Below are 19,296 nucleotides of genomic sequence, written 5' to 3'. Positions count from 1 at the left end.
CTCCAGGTGGGCAGCTCTGCCCCAGCTGCTGCCCGCCTGCAGATGGACCCAACTGCGTGGCCTGTGGAACTCCTGGAGACTGGACTCCCCTCCATTGGCCAGGCTGAGGTGGGTGTGGCCACCCTGGCCAATCAGAGCAGGCGCTGGGAGGGTTCTGGTTGTGGCCAGAGGAGAAACCCCTGGATCCAGGTGGGGGGAGCTATGGGGCCAGGGACGTGCGGCGGGGGGGGGGGGCCTGTTGCGCGTGTGTCGTGGAACATGGTGCTGACCCGTATCCTGGGGCTTGTAGGGAGGGAGCAAACGTGGCCTAAGACCAGAGCTCCCTGTGGCTATGGGGGCACCCGCTGGCGCCCCCTGGGGGGGTAACTGCTGCCAGCGGGGCACTAGGCTTGTCCCGAACGGTGGGGGGGGCCACCCGCAGGTGAGTTTCGCGCTCCCAGCCCGCGGGTGGCCCTTAGCTCAGCCCTGCCGATGTCGTGGGGCCCCAGGGGTTTGCGTGTGGAGCCCCCCCCATGGCCCCGTTGTCTCGCCAGGAGCTCGGGGGCCGCCCCGCTGCGGCTGCAGGACTCCTCGGACGAGGGCGAGCTCTTCCTCACGAGGCAGGAGGACTTTGAGCGCAAGTACAACTTCCGCTTCGAGGAGCCCGACGCGCAGCTGGTGAGGGGCCTGGGGCCCCGGGGGAGGTGACTGGAGCCAGGGGCAGCTGGAAAGGTCCCGGGAGGGGGGAGCCGAGAGCCCCCCAGCTGGAGTTCCTTGCATAGATGCCCAGGCGGTGGGTGCAGGTCCCATGTGGGGGGGGTCTGGCAGTAACGCGGGCACCATGCCCCCCCAGGTGCGGACGTACCCCCGGACCATCGCCAGCTCGGTGCGCAGGAAGGACGAGCGGCGCAAGGAGAAGCGTGAGGAGACCAGGGAGAGGAAGAGGAAGGTGAGACGCACCCCCCCCCCCCCCCCGTGTGGAGGGATGGGCTGGGGGGGGCTGATCGTTCTCCCCCAGACCTTGTGGGCAGCCTCAGTCACAGGGCTGAGCAAGGATACTCAGTGGAGGGAGAGTGGGGGCCTGGCTGCCTGGTTCTCTCCCCGGCTCTGAGAGGGGAGCAGGGTCTAGTGGTTAGAGCGGGGAGGGAGGGAGGCGCCGGGACTCCTGGGTTCTCTCCCTGCTCCTGTCCCTGCCTCGGTCTCTGGGGGCTGGTTCTGTCACTCACCTTGCCTGGGCCCCCGGGGGGGTGGGGAGGTGGCGAAGGGACCCAGAATGACCCCCAGTGCCCCCAGGGAGAAGGCCCGGAAGCAGGAGGAGCTGAAGCAGCTGAAGAACCTGAAGCGCCAGGAGATCCTGGCCAAGCTGGAGAAGCTGCGGGAGGCGACGGGCAACGCGGGCCTGGGCTTTGGGGAGGAGGCGCTGGAGGGGCCCTTCGACCCGGCCGAGCACGACCGGCTCATGCAGGTGAGAGGCCCCGTGGGCCGGCCCTCGCCCAGCGCACCCTGCGGGCCTGCCCTGCCCCGCCCCCGCCCGCCCCGTGGGCACGGCCTGCCCCCCCACCCGGCCCTGGCGCCTCCCGCCCCGTGGGCACGGCCTGCCCCCCCACCCGGCCCTGGCCCCGCCCGCCCCGTGGGCACGGCCTGCCCCCCCCACCCGGCCCTGGCGCCTCCCGCCCCGTGGGCACGGCCTGCCCCCCCCGCCCGGCCCCGGCACCGCCCGCCCCGTGGCACGGCCTGCCCCCCCACCCGGCCCTGGCGCCTCCCGCCCCGTGGGCACGGCCTGCCCCCCCGCCCGGCCCTGGCGCCTCCCGCCCCGTGGGCACGGCCTGCCCCCCCGCCCGGCCCTGGCGCCTCCCGCCCCGTGGGCACGGCCTGCCCCCCCGCCCGGCCCTGGCGCCTCCCGCCCCGTGGGCACGGCCTGCCCCCCCGCCCGGCCCTGGCGCCTCCCGCCCCGTGGGCACGGCCTGCCCCCCCACCCGGCCCTGGCGCCTCCCGCCCTTGTGGGCACGGCCTGCCCCCCCGCCCGGCCCTGGCGCCTCCCGCCCCGTGGGCACGGCCTGCCCCCCCGCCCGGCCCTGGCGCCTCCCGCCCCGTGGGCACGGCCTGCCCCCCCGCCCGGCCCTGGCGCCTCCCGCCCCGTGGGCACGGCCTGCCCCCCCGCCCGGCCCTGGCGCCTCCCGCCCCGTGGGCACGGCCTGCCCCCCCGCCCGGCCCTGGCGCCTCCCGCCCCGTGGGCACGGCCTGCCCCCCCGCCCGGCCCTGGCGCCTCCCGCCCTTGTGGGCACGGCCTGCCCCCCCGCCCGGCCCTGGCGCCTCCCGCCCCGTGGGCACGGCCTGCCCCCCCGCCCGGCCCTGGCGCCTCCCGCCCTTGTGGGCACGGCCTGCCCCCCCGCCCGGCCCTGGCGCCTCCCGCCCCGTGGGCACGGCCTGCCCCCCCGCCCGGCCCTGGCCCCTCCCGCCCTTGTGGGCACGGCCTGCCCCCCCACCCGGCCCTGGCGCCTCCCGCCCCGTGGGCACGGCCTGCCCCCCCGCCCGGCCCTGGCACCTCCCGCCCCGTGGGCACAGCCTGCCCCCCCACCCGGCCCTGGCGCCTCCCGCCCCGTGGGCACGGACCTGCCCAGTGCACCCTGCAGGCCTGCCCCACCCCGCCCCGCCCCGCCCCAGCGCCTCCCCGTGCCCACAGCACTTCCAGGCTGGCCTGCAGACAGTCTCTCGGGTCCCTGGCATCTCGTGACCCTGCCACACGCTCTGGGCTCGGGTGGGTTAATGCCCCACTCACACCAAGCCCAGCTGACTCCCGACCTGGCTCAGCTCCTCCTTGGCTCGCTGGGAGGGCACCGGGCCTCTGGGGCAGGAGCTGTCGCCCTGCGTGGGCTGGACGGGCCCAGGGTGCCTGTGGGGAGCTGCCGTGGGTCAGCCCGCGGGAGGGCTCCTGCCCCACGTCACCCAGCTGCTCACTTGGCCCCTTCTCTTTGCCACAGCAGTGCTTCGGGGCGGAGTACTACGGGGAGGGGGAGGACGAGAAGCCGCAGTTCGAGGAGGAGGAGGGTGTGGATGGTAGGTGGATGGGGGCGGGGCGGGGCACGTGGGACCCCTCACTTCTGTGCTTAGGGGCTTTGCGGGTGGAGGACCAGAATTGCCTATTTGCATATGCAAATGAGGCGCTTGCCCCTTGGGAGGGGCACAATGCAGACCCCCCCCCCCGCGCTGCATGGCGGGGGGCAGTGAGGGGACGCCCCATGTGAACTAACCCCACTTCCGGTCCCCAGCCCTATGGGCAGGGCTGTTAAAATCAGCTGCTGCCTCACAGCCCAGAGGTGGCTGCCTTTGTGGGGGATGGGTGCGCTGGGGCAGGGAGGGGCAGGAGGGGCAGGAGGGATGTGACTCTGCACCGAAGTCTCCACCTCTCTCCCGCGTGGGCCCAGATGGCTGGAACTGGGACAGCTGGACCGGCCGGGACGCGGGGGCGGAGGAGGGGCGCTTCGAGCCGCACTGCGAGGACCCCGACTTCGTGGTACGTCCCGGGCTGAGGGACTGGCTCCGGCTGGACGCCCTGCGGGGCGCTTGACACGGGGGCCGCGCCGGGCGCCTCCCAGCAGGCACCTGGGGGGAGCCGGGCGTGATGGGGCCCCGGGGCCGCGCCGGGCGCCTCCCAGCAGGCACCTGGGGGGAGCCGGGCATGATGGGGCCCCGGGGCCGCGCCGGGCGCCTCCCAGCAGGCACCTGGGGGGAGCCGGGCGTGATGGGGCCCCGGGGCCGCGCCGGGCGCCTCCCAGCAGGCACCTGGGGGGAGCCGGGCGTGATGGGGCCCCGGGGCCGCGCCGGGCGACTCCCAGCAGGCACCTTGGGGGAGCCGGGCGTGATGGGGCCCCGGGGCCGCGCCGGGCAACTCCCAGCAGGCACCTTGGGGGAGCCGGGCGTGATGGGGCCCCGGGGCCGCGCCGGGCGACTCCCAGCAGGCACCTTCAGGGATCCGGGCGTGATGGGGCCCCGGGGCCGCGCCGGGCGACTCCCAGCAGGCACCTTCAGGGATCCGGGTGTGATGGGGCCCCGGGGCCGCGCCGGGCGACTCCCAGCAGGCACCTTCAGGGATCCGGGCGTGATGGGTACCGGGGCCGTGCCGGGCATCTCCCAGCAGGGCACCTGGGGGCAGCCGGGCGTGACGGGCCCGGGGCCGTTCTCTCCCCCAGATGGACGCAGATTATGACGCCCGCGCGCGGCCGAAGGAGGCGCCGACGCTGCTGGGGAAGAGGAAGCGGAAGCTGCGGTATGCAGAGGCCGTGGAGCAGGAGAAACCCCCCTTTGACCCTGGTAAGGGGTACGGGGGAGGGGGCGGCACTGGGGCACTGCCCTGGGCGGGGAGGGGTTGCTGGCCCACGCTGTGCTGAACCCCCTCCCCCCCAGCGGCTGGCTCCTTCGAGCAGTACCTGGACGAGTTTTACCGGCTGGACTACGAGGATCTGATCGGTGACCAGCCCTGCCGCTTCAAGTACCGCAGCGTGGTGCCCTGCGACTTCGGCCTCAGCGCCGAGGAGGTACCAGCCGTCCCCCCCCTTCCCCCCCCCCAGCTTCTGCCCTGGCGCTGGGAGCCAGGACTCTACCCCCTGAGCTTAGGGGACTGGTCCTGGCCTTTCCCTGCCTCAGTTTCCCCCTCTGGATCCTAGCCCAATCCCCACTCGTGGGCGGAGGGTTCGATTCTAATCCCTTTTGAGGCCCCCCCCCCCCCCAGTGGATTCCTGCGCGGCCCAGGCCATGACCCCTCCCCCGCTTGGCTCTCGTCCCTGCCCAGATCCTGGCTGCTGACGACAAGGAGCTGAACCGCTGGTGCTCGCTGCGCAAGACCTGCATGTACAGGTGAGGGCGGCTCGGCCGCAGCTGGGGAGCAAGGGGGGCTCACCAGACCACACGCGGGGGGAGTCCTGCAGGGCCGGGGGGGGGGGAGCAGGGTCTAGTGGTTAGAACCGGGGCGGGCTGGGAGCCAGGACTCAGCTCTGGCTGGCTCCGTACCTCAGTTTCCCCCTTACGCTGCTGCCGTTCTCTGGATCGTGGCCCTTCAGCTAACGGCCTCGGAGGGGGCCCCTCTCTGCGGGTCAGTGCCTGACCCCGGCCCACGTACCCCGCAGGTCGGAGACGGAGGAGCTGCGGGACAAAGCTGCTTACGCCCGCAAGGCCCAGAACTCCAGCAAGAAGCAGCAGATCCTCAAGTCCCTCTCAGCCGTGTACGTAGCCGGGCCTGGGTCCCCCCCTCCCCCCTGCATGGGACTGGTTCCCCCCCCTGCCCCATTGGCTGGGAATTTCCTGGGGCTTTAGGTCTCCCAGCTGCTGCACCTGTGTGTGTGGGGGGAGTGGAGGCACAGAGGGTGTGTTCTATAGGTAGGGCCCATGGCTCAGTGCCCCCTGCCCTGCTGTCCCCAGACGGGTGGGAGGGGCAGACAGGAGGGCCATGGGGGCCCAGACTCATCCTATAAAGAAAACAGTTCACCGGAGGCACAGCGGATCAGCGGAACTCCCTGCTACATGACCCCGGGGAGGCCAAGAGTGGGGCAGGGGTCAAAGCCTGGAGGCTTGTATGGACGAGGGTGGATTTAAGGTAGGCACTCTGAGGGTCTGTCTACACTACCCTGCTAGTTCGAACTAGGGGGGTAATGCAGTCATCCGCAGTTGCAAATGAAGCCCAGGATTTGAATTTCCCGGGATTCATTTGCATGAAGCCGCCCGGCGCCATTTTTAAATGCCGGCTAGTTCGGACCCCGTGCCCACGGCTACACGCGGCTCGAACGAGCTAGTTCGGATCAGAAGCCTAGTTGGAACTAGGGTGGGAGTGTAGACATACCCTGACTGCTTCCTGGGGGGGGGTGCTGCCTCCTTGCCCCTGCCGCTGGAGCCAGGGCAAGATGAGCCCCTGGGCTTGCAGGGCATGGCGGGAGGGGCACAGCCGGGCTGATGTGACCCGGCCCCGCTGCTTGTCCCGCAGGGCGGAGGAGGCTGGCGGGGACGAGCCGCGGCCCAGGCTGGGAAAGAAACGACAGGCCAAGGTGAAGCGGCAGCAGCTGGAACAGGAGCCCGACAGCGCGGGCCTGGCAGGGCCCCAGCAGGAGGACGGGGCCACGGCCGGGGCCCTGAACTCCACGCTGCCCCCTGCTGGACAGCCCCGGGGCTCCGAGGGCAAGGCCTCCCCTGGTCCCCCAGCGCCTGGCCCCAAGGCAGGGCCGCGGCGGCAGCGGAGGGGGTGCAAGGGGCTGCGGCTGGGCGGGCGGGTGTTCAGTGGGCGGCGGCTCCAGGCCTACGGGCTCAACCCGCGGCGCCTATGCTTCCGCCAGCTGCACCGCCAGCGCAGGACACGGCAGGGCAAGGCGCCCGCGGGCAAAGCCGCCTGAGCCGGGGAGAGGCCCTAGGACTGGGGGGGTACTCCTCCCCCGCCCCCCGAGGACAGGCCTGCTTCGCCCGATCTCCCCCGGGGCTAGAGGCAGAGCAGGCTGGAAGCCCTGTCCCCAGGAGCTCTGTGCCTCAGTTTCCTGGTGGGGGGGAGGGGAACGTCTGGATGCAGAGCGGGGGCAGAGCCTCCTCTCCTGCCATGCTGGCCTGCGCCCTCTTTACACTGATTCTGAAATAAACGAGCCATGGCCCTGGCCTGCCTCCGAGCGCTTCCACCCTGCAGGGCTGGCAAGCCAGGACCTGCCGCTGCCTTAAGCCAGGGACTTAACAGCAGGGCCAGTGTCCTTGAGGGAACCCGCTAATGCGGAGTGTGCCCTGCCCACGGGGGGGGGGGGGGGGGGGGGCAGCTCCAGGCGGGTAAAGCCCTGGTGGTTTTGGGGGGAGGAGGGGGGGCGAGCTGCTTTTCCCTGGCACCCCTGGGGGTCCCTGGCAGTGGGGCTGGGCCCTGAGTGGCTGTTGCAGGGCCCCAGCTCTGGGTGCGCGCTGGCCCGTGCTTGCTCCAGTATTGCCCAGGAGGCGCAGGGCTGGGTAGCCCTGGCCAATAGGGGGCGCTAGTGCCCGTGCTGCACTGGGGGGTGCGAGGGGCAGGGCTGCCCGGGAACTGGGCCCCACCCCTGCCCCTCCCAAGGCTGCACCTAAGCCCCTGAGCCGCCTTAGCGAGGTGACGCGAGGCAGCCCGGGGCTGGCCGGGCGCAGAGCGGCCGCCGGGCTGGGGAGATGGCCCTGACTTGCCCGCGGTGCTCGGCTGGGCCCTGGCGGCGCCGGACGCTGCTGCTGGCTGGGCTCCTGGTGCTGCTCCTCCGGCAGGCGGCCAAGCAGTGAGTGGGGCTCGGGGGGAGGGGAGCTGGGCCCCAAGGCTGCACCCGGCTGCAGCGGGGGACAGGACGAGACGCCCCAGCACATCCTAGGCTGGGGCCCGGACTCTGTGCCCCAGCCTGAACGGGGGGTGTTAGGGTCGGACCTAAGAGCCCAGCGGGGCCACACGTACGCACCCCCAGTGCACCAGCACTGCCCCCCCCCCCCGCGGCCTGGCCCCACAGCAGAGGAGCAGGGCCTGGGGCTGCCTCCTGGAGCCACGCTGGCCAGGTCCCTGGGCGGGGGTCTGCGTAGCTGGGCTCCGAGGGGACTGGCCGGGGGAAGGGCCCTGCCCAGCGTGTCCCCTCTCTCCTGCCGCAGGGTGGGCAGACCGGGCCCCGCCAAGCCGCAGGGGGCGGGCGACCCGCCAGGAGCCGGCGCCCGGATGCCCGGCCTGGTCTTCGTGAAGACCCACAAGACGGGCAGCAGCACCCTGCAGAACATCCTCTTCCGGCTGGGCGAGCGGCGCAACCTGACGCTGGCCTTTCCCCGCGCCGCCTACCAGTTCGCCTACCCCCGGCCCTTCGCCGCGGCCCTGGTGGAGGCCCTGCCGCCGGGCGCCACCCGCTACCACCTGCTGCTCAGCCACCTGCGGCTGGCGCTGGGCGAGGTGCGCCAGGTCATGCCCCCGGCCAGCCTCTACCTCACCATCCTGCGCGACCCCGTCCGCACCTTCCCCTCCGTCTTCGCCTACTACCGCAGCGCCGTGCCCGCCTTCCGGGCCCTGGCCAACCACAGCCGGCCCCTGGCCGCCTTCCTGCAGGCCCCGGCGCGCTACTACGACCCGGCCGACCCGGGCAACGGGCTGGCCCGGAACCCCATGGCCTTCGACCTGGGCCTGGAGGCTGGAGGGGAGGAAGGGGGCCGGGGGTGGGAGCAGGAGCTGGAGCGGCTCAACCAGACCTTCCAGCTGGTGCTGATCTCGGAGCATTTTGACGAGTCCCTGCTGCTAGCCCGCGAGCTGCTGGGGCTGCGCCTGGAGGAGCTGGCCTACGTGCGGCTCAATGCCCGGCGGGAGGCGGCCGAGGAGGCCCTGAGCCCGGGGCTGGCCCAGCGGATCCGGGCCTGGAACTGGCTGGACGTGCGGCTCTACCGCTACTTCCGGGCCGTGCTGTGGCAGCGGGTGGAGCGCTACGGCTACCGGCGCATGAAGGGCGAGCTGGAGGCCCTGCGGGCGCTGCTGCGGGGCACCCGGGAGACCTGCCTGGCCGGGGGGCCCGTGGGGCCGGAGGAGACGCCCGACGACCTGCGGCCCTGGCAGCCCGACAGCGCCACCATCCTGGGCTACAAGCTGCGGCCCGACCTGTCCCCCGCCCAGCACGCCAGCTGCTACCGCCTGGTGCTGCCCGAGCTGCAGTATCACGCCCGTCTCTACCGCCGGCAGTATGGCAGGGAGATGTGCCCCGAGCCCTGAGCCCCTGCCTGGGCCTCAGGCCACAGACAACCCCCCCCCCGGCCCACAAGTGGGTTCACACCCTGTCCCGGGGAGCCAGAGGAGCCGCTGGCTCCGGAAAGCGCCTCAGCCCTCCAATAAACGCACCAGGATGGCTCCCTCCAGGCAGCTGTGGCTGATGTGCTGAAGCAGGGCCCAGCGCGGCAGGGTCTGCTCCCTCCAAGCCCAGGACAGATCAGTGCCAGCTGGGGTGTGGGGAGAGTCCCCTTTCGCGGGGGCCTGTCCCCCCCCAAGCCGAGCGCCCGGCCGGGGCCAGGGCCGCAGGGCCTGCCCGCAGCTGGCGCCGTGTCCCCGGGGGTGCTGGGAGAGACGCTGGCCTGGGCGACTGACGCAAGGAGCTCGGCTAGAGGGCACCTCCCCCGTGTGCAGGGGGTTTATTCCAGTGTAAAATCACAGCCGGGTGGCTGCAGGTCGCCGCATGGGCAGTGGGGGGCGGGAGGGGGCCCCCCGCCGTGTCTATAAATAACCGATAAATAAGGGAGCGCGGCCCCCGCCTCACAGGAAGACGAACTCGTCCGAGCTGGGCTTCTTGCCGCGCCTGGGCAGCTGCACGGCCTGCTGGGAGAAGCGGGAGCAGAGCTCAGCCAGGCCGTACTCCTGCGCGCGGCCCTCCGCCACCGTGAACATGGGGTACTTCTCCTTGGCCGCCGAGGAGCTCAGCACCTGGGGCAGAGAGCGGGGCTCAGAGCCACGGCAGGGGGGCGGAGACACCCCCCCACACACACACACAGCACCCCCCCCACCTCCCTCCGGAGACATCCCCCCACACACACACACAGCATCCCCCCCACCCCCCACCGGAGACACCCCCCCGCCATGCACACACAGCATCCCCCCACAACGCACACAGTGCCCCCCCGGAGACACCCCCCCACATGCACACACAGCACCCCCCCCCACCCCCCCGGAGACACCCCCCCGCCATGCACACACCCCCGCCACGCACACAGTGCCCCCCCGGAGACACCCCCCCCACACGCACACAATGCCCCCCCCGGAGACTGCCCCCCACACGCACACACAGCACCCCCCCCACCTCCCCCCGGAGACACCCCCCCGCCATGCACACACAGCACCCCCCCACAACGCACACAGTGCCCCCCCGGAGACACCCCCCCACATGCACACACAGCACCCCCCCCATCCCCTCGGAGACACCCCCCCGCCATGCACACACCCCCGCCACGCACACAGTGCCCCCCCGGAGACACCCCCCCCACACGCACACAATGCCCCCCCCGGAGACTGCCCCCCCACACACACACAGCACCCCCCCCACCCCCCCCGGAGACACCCCCCCGCCATGCACACACCCCCGCCACACACACAGTGCCCCCCCGGAGACACCCCCCCACACGCACACAGTGCCCCCCCCGGAGACACCCCCCCCCGGAGACACCCCCCCGCCATGCACACACCCCCGCCACGCACACAGTGCCCCCCCGGAGACACCCCCCCACACGCACACAGTGCCCCCCCCGGAGACACCCCCCCCACACGCACACACAGCACCACCCCCACCCCCCCCGGAGACACCCCCCCGCCATGCACACACCCCCGCCACACACACAGGGCCCCCCCAGAGACACCCCCCCGCCATGCACACACCCCTGCCACGCACACAGTGCCCCCCGGAGACACCCCTCCACACGCACACAGCGCCCACCCATAGACGCCCCACTCCCACACTGCGCCTGGGGTCAGCCCCCCAATGCACACGACACCCCACCACAGACACACACCCCCAGACAGCCCCCACTCCCACACAGCACCTTGAGGACGCCCCCCCAATGCAGCCACCCTTCCCGCCACGCACACAACACCCACCCGCATGCACGGGGTGCCTGGGTGGGGAACCGGATTTTAAATAAGCTCCGGTCTCCTTCCATGGCAGGGGCTACAGAAGAGCCACCTGTGGGGGTTCCGGGGCCCAGCGGATCCCCGCTCCACCCTTACCCGGGTCAGCTCCGAGCACAGCATGTCCAGCTCCGGCCCGTCGCGGGCGTAGAAGCCGATGGTGCAGCTGGGATCCATTTTGCTAAAGGCCATTTTGCGGGGGGAGCTGCAGTGGAAGGACTGGAAGAGACGGGGGGGAGGGGGGGGGGGTTACTCTACGGAGCCAGGCCCCGCAGGAGCGGCCCCCCCGCACGGCTTGTACCCACCTCCAAGGGGAAGCTCTCCTTGGTGGTGTCCACGCAGGGCTGGCAGTAGTGAGGATCCAGGTACAGCAGGAAGTCATCTGGAAGGCAGCGGGGGCAGGGCATTAGCACACCCCAGCCCCAAAGCCTTTGGGTGCCACCCAGGAGCTGGGGCCGGGTTCCCTCCTCCAGTCCGGGCCAGGCTCCCCAGCCAGACTACATCTCCCATGATTCACTGCTGCCCACGAGACAGCCCCTCCCCTCCAGGAGAGACTGAGATGCATCATGGGAGCTGTAGTCCGACCGGGGACCCGGCTCCCAGGAGGCATTGCAGCAGCGGCTCTGGACTGGGAAACCCAAGAGCCTGTTTCCGCCTGGCAGCGCCGGCTCTGCTGTCCCGCGGGCGGGGCGGGTACCTTGGTAGCCCACGAAGTAGAGCGAGTGCTTGGGCTTCCCGCCGATGATCCCGATGCACAGCTCCAGCTTCAGCAGCTCCTGTCAGGAGAGACCGGGGCTGAGTCCCGCCGGCAGCCACGCGGCGGGGCCGGGGCAGGGTCCTGTCCTGGGGCAGCCGGACGTGCCAGGCCAGAGCAGCTAGCGAGGCAGGGGACGAGCATGGGGCTTGGGGGACCCCGGATCAGTGGCCAGCTCTGACAGACTGCCGAGGGACGTCCCTTGGCCGCTCCCTGCCTCAGTTTCCCCACCGTGCATGGGGATGAGCGCCCGGGGAGCAGTGAGACTAACGTGGCGGGGGCTGGGCAAGCGCCCAAGGGTGCTGCTGGGCAGGTCCTGCCTCCCCTTTCTTCCCCCATCCGCCCAGGGCCCCCTCCCGCACCCTACCTTCACGCAGTCTACATAGACGGGGTTGAGGGCCTCCCCGCCCAAGCGCATGGGCACCAGGATGACGACAGCTTTCCGCTCGGTCCGCCCGTCGCTCCCCGACGCCAGCCTCGCCACGTCCCCCTTGTACACTGCGCGGGCCACCAGACAGAGGGCAGGGTTAGTCGCTGGCAGCCGCCAACAGGGTCTGGCTGCTTCTGCCGGGGCGGGGAGAGCCCATCCGGACGGGTCCCCTACGAGCCAGAGCGGCCAGAGCACGTCGCTCCGGCCAGCCCAGCCCACCCCTGCAGCACCAGACTTGCCGCTCACCCGTGCAGTCCTGGGACACGTAGACGGTCATGCCGCCGGCTTCCGAACTGCCGGCCACCGCCTTGCTGCGGGAGACGGAGGGACAGAGCATGAGCGTCCCCTGGCCTCCCCTGGAACCGCCAGCACCAGGCACGCGGGCCTCTCCTGGAACCACGCAGGCCTCCCTCCTGGGTCTCCTCTGTGGGCCTGCCCTGGAACCGCCAGCCCCACCAGGTCTCCCCCGCGAGCCTGCCCCGGAACCGCCAGCCCCACCAGGTCTCCCCCGTGGGCCTGCCCCGGAACCGCCAGCCCCAGCCCCTGCCCCACCAGGTCTCCCCCGCGAGCCTGCCCCGGAACCGCCAGCCCCAGAACCGCCAGCCCCACCAGGTCTCCCACACGGGCCTGCCCCGGAACCGCCAGCCCCACCAGGTCTCCCACACGGGCCTGCCCCGGAACCGCCAGCCCCACCAGGTCTCCCACACGGGCCTGCCCCGGAACCGCCAGCCCCAGCCCCACCAGGTCTCCCACACGGGCCTGCCTCAGACACGCGCAGGCCTCCCCCGGGGGCTGGAGCTCTCAGGCCGCAGGTTTGTGCTTCGCGGCCGGCTCTGCTCACCGGATGATGTGGGCAGCAATGGAGGGGCCGTACCAGTCCCCAGCTTTCTTCCCCGAGCTCCTGCCCAGCTCCACCAGCCGGTGGATGCCGAAGGGGGCCCGCGGGTGGTCGGCGAACCACGAGACGATGGTGCGGTGGCGGCGCTCCTTCTCCAGCTCCTGCAGGCTAAGGGGGCGCTGTGAGGCCCAGATGCCCCAGGGGGCACTGCCTCTTTCCACGGGCAGCTGCTGCAGGCTGGCGCTGCCAGGCCAGGAGGGAGAGGCAGGCTTCAAGGGCTCCGGCTCCACCAGGCTGGGGGTGAACAAGGCGTCGTGCCAGGTCCAATCTACGCAACGGGAGAGGTAGAGGTGGTGCGTCCCACAGGCACTCCCGGGAGAGGGTGGGCTCCACGCGTAGCAGGGCGTCCTCAGGGCCCCCCGTTTCCCCCAGAAATACCCAGTGGAGCACCCCACAGCCAGAGCAGCTGCGGCCTTGCTGAGCCTGTCTCCCCACCGCCACCGCCTGCAGGGGTCTTCCCCCTCCTCTGAGGCGCCTGCCGGCCCGCGCGAGCTCGGGGGGAGCTGGCCAGCCGCCCAGGATTTCTGCAGCCCCTGCGCCCCCACTCACCCCTGCCCAGGAAATGCATGAGGAGGCCCTGGGCCAGGATCATCTGCCCACTGCGCAGCATGCAGCCCCAGCCGCAGTCTGTGGTCCACACGGTGCCCTCCAGCTGCTGGAAGTCCCGCCGGTAGGTGAGCCAGAGGCGGGAGGCAAAGTCCTTCTGGAACCGCTCCAAATCCTCTGCAGGAGACCCCCCCCCGTCAGTCACAGAGCCCCCGCCCTGGCTCGCAGGGGGAAGGCGCTGCCCCCCCAACAGGACCCCTCAGACATGACACAGAAGGGGGCCCGGCTGTCACAGCCCCATTCCCCACCCACCAGGGCTCCCAGGTGCGTGCCAGGGCCACGGGGGGATCCCACATCCGGTGGGTGGGAAGCGTTTCATCCAACAGGGGGGAGTCTGACACTTCTCCCCTCCCCGAAGCGGGCGGCAGGGCCGAGCTGCTGCAGGAGGCGTTTGGGTTCCCCCGACCTGCGCTCTGCTTAGCTTGAATCGACACACACAGTCGTCGCCAGCCAGGAAAGCGGACCGGCTCATTGGCAACGCCAAGCCCAACAGCTTCCCCAGCCCCAAGGCTTTTCCCCGCCCCCCACGCCCGGGAGTTCGCCAAGCCCCCCTCCTGGCCAGTGCTGCATTCCCAGCTGGGACAGGGTGCACGGAGAAGCCCCAGGCTCCGGCAGGGCAGGCGCCTGGCAAGCTGGGATGGAGGCCGAGCTGAGTGCTAACCCGGCGACTCACCCTCCACCTCGAAGCGATAGACGTGGCCGAAGAGATACACAGGGGACAGCTTGCTGAAGCTGGACTTGGTCTTGACCGTCCACCCTGGGAGGGGAGAGGCAGAGAGAATTGAGCACCCTCCCGTCTGCCCTCGCTCCCATTCCCAGGCCCTGACTCTCAGATAACCAGCCCCTTCCTCCTGCAGCCCGTGCAACCCCCCGCTGCGTCCCCACAGCCAGGCCGTGGCTGGGCCGCCCTCGCTGGCCACGTGCTCCTGTCCTCACCACCACGCCCTCAACTGCGCCTGATCCGACGGGCGCCACGTACGCAGCTTGGGAGGGATCCCAGACAGGTCTGCCCGGGCCCACGTCCCCGTGGCTGTGCTCGTGGTGCCACGCAAAGGAGACAAAAGCAGCATCCTGGGGCACAGAAAGCCACTGATTCCAGGCTCGCCAGTCAAACCCCAGCCAGCCCTCCGGAATGCTCCGCTCCGGCCCTCAGGGCCAGGCCACGGCCCGCCCACGAGTTCCTGGCTCCAGCCCTTTGGGGAGGTGAAAGGGGCGCGTGCAGAACCTCGCCTGGGAAGGCCCCTGCTGGAGCGGCGAGAGCAGCAGGTGGCTCAAAACAGCCACGTCCACTGCAGCACTGGGCCACGTCTCCATGCTCTGCACTGGCTTCCCAGACAGACCACGGTCTCTGTCCTTAGCTACAAGGGGCTCAGCTCCCCTGCCAGGCCCAACAGCGCTCTCTGCCCTAAGGGCTAAGGCCTGGCCATGCAGGAGAAACCCCCCCGGGAAGGAAGCGCTTTGCCCCTCCCAACACAAGGGGCGTTGCTCCGACCTGCCTTCTCCAGCGCGGAGCCGCAGGGACGCAGCCAGGAGAGCGCTGGATATGCCGGGGGCCTCTCAGCTCTCTTGTTCGCTGCAGCAGGCTCCCTATGAGCCCCCCTGGCCCCCTCCACCTGTGGAAGCCTCTTCCAGGACTGCCTTAGACACCCTCGTACTAGCCCCTGGCCCGGATGCCCAGGGCGCAGGAGTCACACAGCACGCCCAGAGCCTCCCAGTAGGCAGAGGATTCCTCCAGGTCCCCCCTCCCTCCCCCCGCTGCCAGCGTGTGACCCAGAGGAGCGCAGGACACAGCCCCGCCCTTCGCCGACGTGCTGATGCAGCAGGAGCCTTGCAAAGTTTATCAGCAAGATAAAGTGCCTGTCCGGAGCAGGAGGGTCGGCTGAGGTCAGCTCTCCGTGGCCGACACATAGCCAGCGGGGGGGGCAGGTACCTTCCAGCCAAGCAGCGAGCTGGAGGAGCCGTGGCCCTGCGGGAAGTGACTGAGTTACAGGGAGAGAAGCCCTCCCCAGCTGCGTCGGGCACACGGTGTGGCTCCTGCTCCCTGCTCAGAACAGAACTTGTCCTGGTTAGAAACAGCATGAACGACGGGGCGACGTACAGCCGTTACCCCAGGGAACCCCTATGTCTGGGCAAGACACGCTGAGCACCCCTCGTGCTACACAGCTGCAGAGGCACCGGATTGATCCTCACCGCCCTCTGGGACTGGGGCTGAGCTGTATGGCTGCTGCACTTCACCAGACAGGGCTAAGTGACCTGCTCTGGGCCCCAGAGGGCATCGGTGTCGGGGCTGGGATTGGAGCTGGAGTTTCGAGGTCCCTGATCCGGCTGGACTGAGACAAGCCTTCGGGTCAAACCCAGCGAGAGCTGAGCCGTCTCACAAACAGCAAGGCCTGGCTTGCTCATTAGCCGAGGCTTGCCGCAGCATCCAGGCATGAGGGATGCGAATGGTTAACCGGTAAACATCACCCTTATCAGGTGCGGCTTGGGGGGTAGTTCACCCATGGCCCGGCGGAGCAGCTCACCCCCCCCCCGGTTAACCGGGATTTTACATCAGCCTGGATGGACTGCTCCCCCACAACCAGAAGCTGCAGCCCTGCTCCCCGGCTGTTAACACAGACACACAGACGGCCCCTTTGCCATCACACGCCTGGCCAGAGGGGCAGGCAGCAGGCACAGCTACCCCAGGCCAAGCAGCCCAGCGGCCAGGAGCAGAGTCAGCGCCAGCGTGGTCTGGGGCAGCCACCATTCCAGCACCGCCAAGCGACAGCCTCGCCCTCTCTTCCGCGCCGCTGGCACACCGAGCTCTGGGGCGCACCCAGGAGCAGGACGCAGGCCTCCTTGCCCCTACGGCCAGTGCGACAAGCACCCGCACCCAGTGAGCCGGGCGGCGCCCAGGACGCTCACCGTATTTCACGTTGTTCCAGGCCGAGAGGAGCTTGCTTTTGATCTTGTCCACCTCGTCAGGTTCGCTGGGCTGGCCACTTGGCGCCCCCCCGGGAAACAGCCCATTGCAGCCCCCGTCCTGGCTCCCGGCCCTGGGGTTAAAGAGCTTCCTGCCGTCCGAATGGTGCCGCTCGTCCTGGCTGACGTACTGCACTGAGGCAGGTGAGACGGAATTCATTTAGGAGGCAGGAGGGGCGCAGGCGGCGCTCGCAGGGCGGCAGGGCCGGGGCACGAGGGCGCAGGCATTGCCCGGAAAGCAGAGCTGCTGAGCGACCAGAGACAAGGGGGCATTTTCAGGGCAGCAGTGACATTCAGATGCCCCTGTTTAGCAACCCCCCTCCCATTGCTTCCTGCAGGCCTGCACCCCGCCCCTCCATGTTTGCTCCAGGAGAAGGGCACTTAACATGGGCTGGGCTGCTCCACACAGCACAGGTGAGCAGGAGGCCCAGGGAGCAAAGCCAGGCACTGGGGCAGCAAGTCAGCGCAGCACACCAAGGCAGGGGAGCGCCAGGCGGTTCGTAAACTTCTCCTAGAGCCCGTTCTCCTCGCAGCACCCTCCTGCCCCACCCCTCCCCAGGCAGGGACCTCGCCCCACTCCCACCTCTTTCCACACAGGGAGACGCAGCTCCCTGCCGCACTAGGTCACAGCCCAGCCCAGGACTCCCTGGTGCCCCCCGCCCAACACCCTATGCCTGAGCCAGGCATCTGGGTCGGGGGAATCCCCCCACGGTCCCCTCCACAGCCCTGGCAGCTCCAGGCCAGGCTGCTCGCCACCGCTCCGCCCTGCTCCCCAGAGCCCCCTCCTAGCCCAGCCCCCCCAGAGCCCAGGCCCCCCCCAGAGCCCCCTCCTAGCCCAGCCCCCCCAGAGCCCCCTCCTAGCCCAGCCCCCCCAGAGCCCAGGCCCCCCCCAGAGCCCAGGCCCCCCCAGAGCCCCCTCCTAGCCCAGCCCCCCCAGAGCCCAGGCCCCCCCCAGAGCCCCCTCCTAGCCCAGCCCCCCCAGAGCCCAGGCCCCCCCCAGAGCCCCCTCCTAGCCCAGCCCCCCCAGAGCCCAGGCCCCCCCCAGAGCCCCCTCCTAGCCCAGCCCCCCCAGAGCCCAGGCCCCCCCCAGAGCCCCCTCCTAGCCCAGCCCCCCCAGAGCCCAGGCCCCCCCCAGAGCCCCCTCCTAGCCCAGCCCCCCCAGAGCCCAGGCCCCCCCCAGAGCCCCCTCCTAGCCCAGCCCCCCCCCAGAGCCCAGGCCCCCCCCAGAGCCCCCTCCTAGCCCAGCCCCCCCAGAGCCCAGGCCCCCCCCAGAGCCCCCTCCTAGCCCAGCCCCCCCCCAGAGCCCAGGCCCCCCCCAGAGCCCCCTCCTAGCCCAGCCCCCCCAGAGCCCAGGCCCCCCCCAGAGCCCAGGCCCCTCCCCGGCAGCTCCGGCCACTCGCCGCCCCCCTGCCCGGCCCCGCCCCCCACCTGGGCGGCCTCGGGGCGCGGGCCCGGCCGGCTGCGCTGCTCACTCCATCCCCGGAGGGGCCCCAGCGGCTCCCGCCGCCGCCATCTTAGCTCCGGGCCAGAACCCGGAAGCGGCCGCCCTCCTCCGGGCGGAAGCGCCTCCCCCAGCGCCGCACGTCACCGGAAGCGGCTTTGCCCGGCGCAGCTCGGAGGTCAAAGGTCAACTGAGCCTAAAGGGCCACAGGGGTGACGTGGGCTGGCGGGGTCAGAGAGGAGGGGTCGGAGGTGACGTGGGCTGGCGGGGTCAGAGAGGAGGGGTCGGAGGTGACGTGGGCTGGCGGGGTCAGAGGGGAGGGGTCGGAGGTGACGTGGGCTGGCGGGGTCGGGGTGAGGGGTCGGAGGTGACGTGGGCTGGCGGGGTCGGGGTGAGGGGTCGGAGGTGACGTGGGCTGGCGGGGTCAGAGGTGAGGGGTCGGAGGTGACGTGGGCTGGCGGGGTCAGGGGTGAGGGGTCGGAGGTGACGTGGGCTGGCGGGGTCAGAGGGGAGGGGTCGGAGGTGACGTGGGCTGGCGGGGTCGGGGGTGAGGGGTCGGAGGTGACGTGGGCTGGCGGGGTCAGAGGGGAGGGGTCGGAGGTGACGTGGGCTGGCGGGGTCGGGGTGAGGGGTCGGAGGTGACGTGGGCTGGCGGGGTCGGGGGTGAGGGGTCGGAGGTGACGTGGGCTGGCGGGTCGGGGTGAGGGGTCGGAGGTGACGTGGGCTGGCGGGTCGGGGTGAGGGGTCGGAGGTGACGTGGGCTGGCGGGGTCAGAGGGGAGGGGTCGGAGGTGACGTGGGCTGGCGGGGTCAGAGGGGAGGGGTCGGAGGTGACGTGGGCTGGCGGGGTCGGGGTGAGGGGTCGGAGGTGACGTGGGCTGGCGGGGTCAGAGGGGAGGGGTCGGAGGTGACGTGGGCTGGCGGGGTCAGAGGGGAGGGGTCGGAGGTGACGTGGGCTGGCGGGGTCGGGGTGAGGGGTCGGAGGTGACGTGGGCTGGCGGGTCGGGGTGAGGGGTCGGAGGTGACGTGAGCTGGCGGGTCGGGGTGAGGGGTCGGAGGTGACGTGAGCTGGCGGGGTCAGAGGGGAGGGGTCGGAGGTGACGTGGGCTGGCGGGGTCGGGGGTGAGGGGTCGGAGGTGACGTGAGCTGGCGGGTCGGGGTGAGGGGTCGGAGGTGACGTGAGCTGGCGGGGTCGGGGTGAGGGGTCGGAGGTGACGTGGGCTGGCGGGGTCAGAGGGGAGGGGTCGGAGGTGACGTGGGCTGGCAGGGTCGGGGGTGAGGGGTCGGAGGTGACGTGGGCTGGCGGGGTCGGGGGTGAGGGGTCGGAGGTGACGTGGGCTGGCGGGGTCGGGGGTGAGGGGTCGGAGGTGACGTGAGCTGGCGGGGTCGGGGTGAGGGGTCGGAGGTGACGTGGGCTGGCGGGGTCGGGGGTGAGGGGTCGGAGGTGACGTGGGCTGGCGGGGTCGGGGGTGAGGGGTCGGAGGTGACGTGAGCTGGCGGGGTCGGGGTGAGGGGTCGGAGGTGACGTGGGCTGGCGGGGTCGGGGGTGAGGGGTCGGAGGTGACGTGGGCTGGCGGGGTCAGAGGGGAGGGGTCGGAGGTGACGTGGGCTGGCGGGGTCGGGGGTGA

At 71.4% G+C, this 19,296-nt stretch overlaps 3 protein-coding genes across 6 annotated transcripts in view; 2 read left to right on the top strand and 1 right to left on the bottom strand.

The window, feature by feature from the left end:
* The first annotated feature begins 238 nt into the window (after window positions 1-238).
* Window positions 239-6,608, top strand: KRI1 (KRI1 homolog). 2 transcript variants are annotated; one of them, XM_075917774.1, is made up of 10 exons: window positions 239-657; window positions 833-929; window positions 1,275-1,444; window positions 2,964-3,036; window positions 3,405-3,493; window positions 4,170-4,290; window positions 4,384-4,514; window positions 4,769-4,833; window positions 5,103-5,198; window positions 5,954-6,608. In XM_075917774.1, exons 1-10 carry the CDS (start codon window positions 472-474, stop codon window positions 6,354-6,356), a joined length of 1,431 nt encoding a protein of 476 aa, XP_075773889.1. In that variant the 5' UTR covers window positions 239-471; the 3' UTR covers window positions 6,357-6,608. The 2 variants fall into 2 exon arrangements, with proteins under 2 accessions (XP_075773889.1, XP_075773888.1); XM_075917773.1 differs by having other exon boundaries at window positions 240-657; window positions 2,961-3,036.
* A 154-nt stretch (window positions 6,609-6,762) lies between these two features.
* Window positions 6,763-8,921, top strand: LOC142825734 (galactosylceramide sulfotransferase-like). Its single transcript, XM_075917776.1, has one exon. The coding sequence runs from the start codon at window positions 7,655-7,657 to the stop codon at window positions 8,681-8,683; it is 1,029 nt and encodes a 342-aa protein (XP_075773891.1). The 5' UTR covers window positions 6,763-7,654; the 3' UTR covers window positions 8,684-8,921.
* Window positions 8,922-9,066: 145 nt separating this feature from the next.
* Window positions 9,067-19,296, bottom strand: part of ATG4D (autophagy related 4D cysteine peptidase) — a 33,156-nt gene continuing 22,926 nt past the window's right edge. Inside the window, exons 1-11 of one of the 3 annotated variants that reach the window (XM_075917770.1) lie at window positions 17,657-17,814; window positions 16,172-16,475; window positions 13,941-14,024; window positions 13,211-13,384; window positions 12,605-12,929; window positions 12,010-12,074; window positions 11,701-11,831; window positions 11,277-11,355; window positions 10,885-10,961; window positions 10,679-10,798; window positions 9,067-9,385 (exon numbers count right to left, since the gene is read on the bottom strand). In XM_075917770.1, the coding sequence (XP_075773885.1) occupies window positions 9,218-9,385; window positions 10,679-10,798; window positions 10,885-10,961; window positions 11,277-11,355; window positions 11,701-11,831; window positions 12,010-12,074; window positions 12,605-12,929; window positions 13,211-13,384; window positions 13,941-14,024; window positions 16,172-16,388 (1,440 nt within the window). In that variant the 5' untranslated portion in view covers window positions 16,389-16,475; window positions 17,657-17,814 and the 3' untranslated portion in view covers window positions 9,067-9,217. Of the gene's footprint in view, window positions 9,386-10,678; window positions 10,799-10,884; window positions 10,962-11,276; window positions 11,356-11,700; window positions 11,832-12,009; window positions 12,075-12,604; window positions 12,930-13,210; window positions 13,385-13,940; window positions 14,025-16,171; window positions 16,476-17,656; window positions 17,815-19,296 lie in introns of those variants that run through there. The other 2 variants (XM_075917771.1, XM_075917772.1) reach the window with 2 other exon arrangements.

Source organism: Pelodiscus sinensis, unplaced genomic scaffold (assembly GCF_049634645.1).
Source record: "Pelodiscus sinensis isolate JC-2024 unplaced genomic scaffold, ASM4963464v1 ctg101, whole genome shotgun sequence".
NCBI lineage: Eukaryota > Metazoa > Chordata > Testudines > Trionychidae > Pelodiscus > Pelodiscus sinensis.
This window is presented reverse-complemented; position numbering and strand designations above follow the sequence as displayed.

Excerpts from the sequence above, each read along its gene's own strand:
- KRI1 (XM_075917773.1), top strand. The coding sequence starts at position 472 with ATGTCGTGGGGCCCCAGGGGTTTGCGTGTGGAGCCCCCCCCATGGCCC. Across the intron at positions 4,515-4,768 it reads TCGGCCTCAGCGCCGAGGAG|ATCCTGGCTGCTGACGACAA; the intron begins GTACCAGCCGTC and ends GTCCCTGCCCAG. Across the intron at positions 5,199-5,953 it reads CTCAAGTCCCTCTCAGCCGT|GGCGGAGGAGGCTGGCGGGG; the intron begins GTACGTAGCCGG and ends CTTGTCCCGCAG.
- LOC142825734 (XM_075917776.1), top strand. The coding sequence starts at position 7,655 with ATGCCCGGCCTGGTCTTCGTGAAGACCCACAAGACGGGCAGCAGCACC.